The sequence below is a fragment of the Labrus bergylta genome, chromosome 15 (assembly GCF_963930695.1).
Source record: "Labrus bergylta chromosome 15, fLabBer1.1, whole genome shotgun sequence".
Taxonomy (NCBI): domain Eukaryota; kingdom Metazoa; phylum Chordata; class Actinopteri; order Labriformes; family Labridae; genus Labrus; species Labrus bergylta.
Window position 1 is genome coordinate 10722410 of NC_089209.1, and position 8361 is coordinate 10730770.

At 41.2% G+C, this 8361-nt stretch overlaps 1 protein-coding gene across 2 annotated transcripts in view; it reads left to right on the forward strand.

Moving 5' to 3' along the window:
- LOC109989694 (glutamate receptor ionotropic, kainate 2) overlaps positions 1 to 7666 on the forward strand; it is a 69981-nt gene extending 62315 nt beyond the window's left edge. For both annotated transcript variants that reach the window (XM_020641548.3, XM_020641549.3), the window contains exon 16: positions 4333 to 7666. In XM_020641548.3, coding sequence (XP_020497204.1) covers positions 4333 to 4497 — 165 coding nt within the window. In that variant the 3' untranslated portion in view covers positions 4498 to 7666. The remainder of the gene's footprint in view (positions 1 to 4332) is intronic.
- Positions 7667 to 8361: the final 695 nt, after the last annotated feature.

The window sequence follows — 8361 nt, forward strand, 5'->3', positions numbered from 1 at the left end:
CATCCTCTTCTCAAATGTACAATATTTTCATGGGAGAGGGACTGTGTTTTTTCCCCATCTCTTGAAATCCTATCAGGTTTAAGGGGCAACCTCAGAGGGTGAGAAATTAGATCACTTGGAAGGGACAATAACTGCAGTTCCTCACACAGCTTGTTGGGGCTTGTTCCAAATACGAGTCAATTCTTTAGGGCTAAATGTTGCAATTGCCAGTTGAAACGTTTTCTGCCTGCTAGAATAAAATGTCGGTGTCTTTGGCTAAATCATCTGTACACAACGTCTCTACAGAAGTTGATGTTTTTACATGTTGTGAGGTTTATTTATTCAATAGGCCGTGAGGGAAAATATAGCATTCTTTTATATACATGTTGGCAGGGTCAGAAATTACCTTTTTGACTCACCGGCCAAGACAGGGTTAGATGAAAAAATTGACCGGCCAAGCATATTTTTTACAGGCCAAAATAATAAATTGTGTCACACACACATTTGTTACAGTACATTTAATTTAGTTAATAAGGTATTATGTTCTGCTGAATCAAATCACAGATTTAAGTCACGGATTGGATCTTTTCATCAGATCAGGAAATCGAGAAATAATAAAAAAAATGAATTTGCTCGCCTTTGTCTTTTTAAAAAGGTAGTAGTGCCCAGACCCCAGTCGGTGTTTATAACACAGCGCTGTTAAGTAGAATCTGTGTGGAGAAGTTCACAGACTACAGCAGGCTGTGGGGTGACGTTGCTATCACACGGTGAAAGTGAACGGAGAAAAAGACGAAGTGTTAACATCTCGGTCCGTACGGATCATGGATCAACAGTGGGTTAAACAGGTGCGTTTGATGGCCGGCGGTCCAGTGTGTTTATGTTTGCGTCGAAATATCTGTTGCTGTGTCTCAGCGTGCCCCGCGGTGCTCCGTCATTTTTAGCAGGTGTTGGTGTTTTGTTTGTCAGCTTCTCGGGTGTTTGTCAATATGTTGATGAAATTTTGGCAGGAAACATCCTGTGTTTGTGTTGAGATGTTAAGATGTGTTTTTTTTTTTACTTTGATAACATTTGCTCACCTTTAAGTCCCTCCACTCACACACATCTCAGAAAAAAACAACATGGTGACAGGAAAAATGGCCCAAAATCCAGGCTTCAAAAAGGCAGTTGACAAACCACAGGATGACATCACAGCACTACTACTACTTTTGTTATGTAGGATTGGATCTTTTTCTCCACAGCCAGTATGGACAACAGGAATGATTCAGTCATCCAAGAAATATTCTGATGTTCATAGTGACTTGTGAAAATGTAAATGTATCCCTTCATCTTGAGCTTTGTCTGAAATGTCGATCCGTTCAGCATGTATACAATGCTGCAGCTTTTTTTCTCCCCCCCTCTCCCTCTGGTTATGTTTCTTTCTAGCATGGGAATGAATATCCAGACTTTTCTATCTGCACTCTATTTTAGGACTGAGTGCACATGATTCATCACACAGCACGGCGTGTGTATTTTAGTGCTCTTTAACTTGTACAGTGATGTTTTTCAGAACATTGTGAAAGTCCTTTAGATGGCCTCTTTTAAATTATTTACATCTACAAAATTAGCACAGCGCCGCGGCGTGTTGCTTCATTATAATAATAATTAGTTTGGGGCATTTTTTTTCCACAGTCTGCATATGTTTCAGAGCACATTGTAGCTATCATTAATCAAGAGCTGCAAGGCTGGGTCACAATATTCAGATGATTTGCAAATGCCACAGTCTCTAGGCTGCCAAGGTGCTAGTAATTTACATGCTGACAACAAGCCTCTCCTTCTCTATTTTCTTCCCCTGCCAACCTCCACCACCCTCACATCACCGCCCCCCCACCCCCCTTCATCTCTTCGTCTTCTCCATCACTCTAATCCATATCCCCACTTCTTGTTTTTCACTTTCTTTCTTTCTCATCCTCCTGCCCCTTTTCTTTGTCTGTAATCACTCATCTCACCCAGTGTTCAAAATATCTCATTCATACGGCACAAAAACAAATGCAAATATGCAGAGAAAGGAAAAAAAACACCTGGTGCATGAGCCACCTACAGATATCCATCTCATACACCTACGCTCCCCCACACACACACACACACACACACACACACACACAAACACACACACACACACACATACACAGACAGAAGAAATAATAGCTTGGTACTTTAGTGCTCTGCCTCCTCTCTTACATCCTCTCTCCTCCTACACCCTCTAAGAATGAGAATTACATTTTGCATAATCACAAAGTGGATGTATGGGGATTCGGCTTGGCAACATCAGTGCACCAGCATATTGACGTTTTATAGGATTTCACAGCACATACATAATGCAGGCACAACAGAGGCACTTGTTATGGAAGTTATATAACGCATGTCACCGTTTGAGTGTGATTGATGTTTTTTAAAAGAAACGTACCATACCAATATTTTTGGATTGAATCTGCTGAGGAGTGGATATTCTGTCCTTTATTCAATATCTTTACATTTTCTGTTTGCGCATCAATCATTGCCAGTGTTGAATGATTCTCTTTGATCTCAGCAGAAGGCTTTGAAACAGCAGTCAGTCCACTGTGTGGCGGTAAGGCTGTAAGAAGGGAAAAATCTAGGACACATCAGACCTTAAATGGACGATTCTTCCTACAGAAAAGTTTGTTTAGGATTTAAAACAAGAAGCTGGGCCTCACAAATGTTGAAACACATGTTAATAAGTCATTGTGAAGACTTATTTTCAGCTTTCTGATGGTTCAACCTGCAATGATAGCTTCATCAGACACATTGAATTTAACAGAGGCCACTCACAGATTCTTTTCGTTTAACGTGACGTCCGTGAACTCATCATGAGGAGTGCTACATGGCCCTTATAAAACTGCTGTTAAAAGTGTAATGTGGCTCTGGAGCAGACATCAAATAAAATCTAAGTTTCAATAAAACTGATGCATTACCGTGGGTTTGGAGTGAAAGACCCGGCTAGGGAGGGGCGCTTCTTCTACACTTACTGATCTTGGATCAGTGAGTTGGATGCGCTTTAGTCACGAACAGAGAAAACAGCCAGACAATAAAACATCGACTGTGTTTTCAGCAATGAGCTGTCATGGGCACAATCAAAACAGTAATACAGTATGCGTTCTACACACAAGAGGAGATCACCAGCATGAAAGATTATAATAAATGTCTTAATAGGATGAACATATGAATGAACAGCCCCTCTTAATGAGGAAAGTGTGACCACAATATTCAGAAATAGTGTCTCAAGCTTACAAAGACTCAGAGCCCTATGCTGATGACATAAAGCAAAGTTTATATTAAGACCTGTCAATCCCACAGATTAACTAATGATAATCAACCTAAATGTAAGTGCAGGTTACTTATACAAAAGTACTTGTGCAAAACAAAGTTTCTAACATCACTCTGGGAAATGTAGTAAATGCTTTAAGCTATGAAAACTATCAATATAAAGAGGGTTCATAGACTGTTGAAGACACGGATGTAGTCTAAGTGACGTCACCCATTGGTTTCTGTAGTGCGCTTCTCTAGCCCGTTGATGGCCGTTGCCATGGGTGAACCTAACAAGCAAAGAGGTGCAGCTGAGGAGGGCCTTAAGCCTCCTGACCCACAGCTACTGTCAGCCCCACTCACCGCCAGATCAGTCACACCCATAATGATGCATAAATCATGCCCTTCATAAAATCAAAACAGATTCATTATTTTAAAAATTCACCGCCTGTAAAGTACGGGCCGATAAAGACATGAAGTATTCAGACCAGCCTGAAGTCAAGTGGACACTTGGGACTGTAGAAAACACAATACAAATAACATCAATAATAATATATAAAAAGAAACCAAGAAGAAAAACTAAATCTAGATCTAAATGAGTCTTTAAATTGACTAAACAGTCTCCAGAGAATACAGAACATTGTTAGAAACACAGTTTTCCAAAGTCTAAATATATATTTTATTGTAAGTTGCAAAGTGATATTTGTAGAATCTGTTTTTGTTCCAACTTGACTCATAGGGAGTCATTTGAAGTGTAATTGTGATTGAATTGTATGTCATCATGTTTTTTTGGTTGGTTTGGTTTTGAGCTGTTTTTATCATTTTCATGTTCAATGCAGGTAATGTTTGGATGTTCACATACTTGTCATGTTTGATGATAGAAACACAGAGATCATGTTTAAAGAGAGGAGAAACAATACATCTTACGTTGAATAATAAAACTTCCTCAGTAAAGCATCAGCAGTGACTCTGGTCTGCATCGTTTGGAGATTTTTTTTGCCAACAGCACGGTGCCGTCCATAACTCTTCCTCTTTCCGGTTTTCTTCCCGCAGCGATCATTCTGCAGCGCCATGATGGACGAGCTGCGCGTCTCTCTGAAGTGCCAACGCCGCCTCAAACAGAAGCCTCAGCCGCCCGTCATCGTCAAGACGGAGGAGGTCATTAACATGCACACGTTCAACGACAGGAGACTCCCAGGGAAGGAAACCATGGCATGAACACTGGGAAAAACCCCTGAAAGAAAGTGCGCCCTCGATTCAAACCGCTGAGGGGCCCGCGGGGGTTCGAATCAATGCTGACTCAACGGCAGACTGAGGTTAGCAGTCCAAACAGGATTCTTTTGAACCCACTCGCTTATGTAGACAGATGTTTCCTGTGGAAATATAGATACCTGAGCAGTGTCACCTCACTGTGACGTTCACTAGAAGGGAGCTGGAAAGGAAGGAAAGGACTGAAAAGTGTGTTCATTGAAAAGAGGAGATAAAGAAGGTTTTTGGGGACAAAAGGTAAATGTAGTCCACACTAGAAGTGGACTTAAACACACACATAACACACACCTATATGCACACATACACACACAGACATGTGACACCTGTGCAGACGGGGCAAACTCTTATTGTGACAGTAACACCTGATGTAGTTTTTCTGTTGATGTCAAAGCCCTTTTGTCTTACCTCCATGTGTGTGTGACCCCATCTGCCCCCCTCCCCCCCCCCCTCCCTTCAGTGGCTTGAGTTTCTTTCAAATGATTTTAAAATGATAATCTCACACCATGAAAGGGAACGGTAGTCAGTGCCAAATGGTTTACTATGAACTGATGTATAAAGTGATGTTTAGTTTGAAATCATCTATGCTGACCTTGTCAAATGCTCATCATTCTCTTCTGTAACGCCTTTCTCGTGCCAAAGTTCTTCCATCGCTAAGAACTTTCTACCAGGCCTGTAAACTGTCAAAGTCCTTATTCATGTCCGCCCTCATACGCTGTCTGCAGTTTTCACTCTGTATCAGTTGTTGTTTAAAATGCAGGATTTCTACAAAAATGTTTGTTTTTGTACAAGAACAAGAAGTTTTGTAGTACTTTGTATCATGGTAGCCCCCTCCTGTGGACAAAATATGTAGCAGATACCAACTCAGCCCTCAAACTCTGTCACGCGTTGGCGATCGGGCTTCAAACTCTGCTGTGTAGGGATCATCATCTCTCATCGTTCAGAGACTCAGTCTTTTGTCGGTGGGTATCGTGGGGCCAGCTGTGCGTGCTATCTGGGGACAATGTGATGGGTTATTTTTAGTGGGTAAGGGCAAATAAACTGTAAACATTTTAGCGGTGCTCAATGAAGGAAAGGTAGTGACTCATTCTTAAAACTGGAACAGTCCTTTCAGCAAAGTCATTCTGACAACAAGTAGCCATGATGAGTCACTATGATAGATGTAGTAAAGCTAGGAAATGTTGCTTTGTTGAAGATGAATATAGCTGAAGTTTCCAGGGAACAGTGTAGGCTTTGACTATTATCAAGTCCTGAAGATTTAGACATAATAAAGTAAAAGAATTGCACTTACAGATGTCAAATGTGACTCAATGCTGGAAAATTATGAAACAAGTAAGCCCGGGCACAAGATGAGTCTGCAAGCTCATTTTTTAAATGATTTGGCTGATATGTCTGGTTTCTCACTCCAGACTGATTTCCACCTGACCTGGCTCATGTCGACCAATAAGAAACCTTTATCTGTTTATCACGGTTTGAGAGTTGTTGACTCATTTCCATAAACAATGACGAAGGCTCCCACCAATGTTGAAGGTTCTCAAATATTAAAGTATCCACTCAGTGTTAAATCGTTTCTAATCTTACATTTAACCACGATGTGTTTCCTTTAAATCAAAAATATGCCGGGGAACAGACAGCCTATGTCCCGCCCCATGTACGGAGGTATAGTCCTCCAAGCGTGCGGCTGGGTTCAAGTCCGACCTGCATTTCCCATATGTTTCTCCCCACTCTCTCTCTCTCTCTCTCTCTCACTCACCCTCTCTCTCTCTCTCTCTCTCTCTACTCTATCCACTGTGTGATCTAAAATAAAGGCAAAGAATATCCTTGAATCAAACTTCCTCACATTATGTTGAATTGGGTGCTGTATCATTAAAATGTTGGCTCCAGCTACCTAGCCTAGAAGCATGTGTTCTTTGCTGTGATTGGTTGTAGCGTCCAAAAAAGGCTTCTTTTTTTTCGTCTGCGCCCATTGATTACGACTTTTGGAAATTGGAAATTCAACGGAACAGTTCCAGAGTCATTTGCATTTATGGATTCTATAATACGAGGCTAGAAATAAGTCAATTCTCATAGTTGAAACAATCCTACAACGCTGAAATATTATTTTTTATTAATGGAACTTAATAACAGTAGAAGAAAATGATACTAAGCTGTGGAGAGGAAAACTATCAACACAACATTTTTTTATGGCTGCTTTGAAATTTAAAATATCCCCTTTCACTTGATGGCTAATGGAATATGCTCAGTTTAAAATGTTATCTTCACGTTCCAAATGTTTAGCCAACAGGGAAGAGAGCGTATTAAAATTTAAAACTCTCACCAGTCCAACTAGGAAACTCATGAAATGTAATTAAGAGCTCCTCGACAGCTACAAAGTTACAACATTGTTTTCTAAACTTTTGTTCCAAGCGTTAGGGACTCATTTTAACCCTCAATGATGGGCAACTTGTGAATGTATGTGAAGAGTTCAGATGCAGTACGTGGGAATGCTCGGCAGTTATGAGACTCTTAATGTATGTTCGCATCATAAGTGTCTCACCTTTGGTCATGCGCCAGGTGTTTCACTCCTGTTTCCTCCAGGGGACTTGAACATTTATCCTCTAATTGTCTCCAGATGTGTTCTTCATCTTAAATCAACACGATCACATTTGGCCCCACGACACGTTCTCTCCGTTATCTCTGTTTATGTTGTTAAATGACAAGCAAACTTGGTAGGCAACATCTTCACTTCCCCTCACTCCCCACACAAACCCAATCATCTTTCAACCTGTTAATCCTGGGAATTCAGAGATAACAAACACCCACACCCCGGCCAAAGCTAGTGATGACATCTCTGCTGTACACAAATGGAAAGTTAATGACTCATTTGAGGCGACCGCATTATGATAATTGACAGGGAAGAAGACATAATCCTGAAACTCATTGGCCTTCTACCAATGCTGCTTGTCATTTCCTCGCATCTGTATCTCGTGGTGCCAGCTGAAGTGATTGAATACCTGGAAACATTTCTTTGAAACGCCTCCAAAGGATTTGCTGTCCTGTCGGGAAAACAAATACGAGCTCATGGAATTCAACATTGATGCAAGGTTTTACAAATAATGTCATTAAAAATGTCATAATTGTACTTTGACTGGATATTATTCACGCAACTTTTTACGGTCTTTTGGTACCAAATGAACGCAGCACAGGATGCATTATGGGAATTCAGAGTGAAACCATCAAGCATAATGATGAGCATTATGTCTTGCAATTTTCTGAAATGTCAGCCTCTTCTAATTGATTAACCGCCCATAGACTTGATTTGTGTTATCAAAAGAAATGCATTAGGTAATTGGTAAAATGTTAATCAAATCAACATTGTAAGCTTGTTGAGCAGCTCTTTTTTTTTTTCTTCTGACTGGCCTGCTCAGTATCCACCTGGCTGTGTGCCAGGGTGTGTATGGCTTTCTCTGACCACAGATTTTCAAAACTGCACCTCTGAGAACACAAAATCCAGATGACCGTAAGTATATAGCATTCAAAATGATACCCAGAGGGCTGCACGGCCTGACAAAAAGCACCCCAGACTGTTCCACGCCTTCTGCCTCTCTGATTTTTCATTGTTTATTGTTATTTCCCCCCCCACAGGCTGCGGCGGGCGGTCAGACAGCCCTCGGCTTCTGACAAGATTTTCTGGGAGTAATGATGAAAACCGTTTCTGCCGCCACAACACAAACGGCCACCCTGTCTGCCCTCCAGATTGACAGGCAAGGTCAGAGTCTGCGTCAATGCGTTCAGCGGGGACCGTTTAGTCTGTCACACTTATTTCCATCATATTAA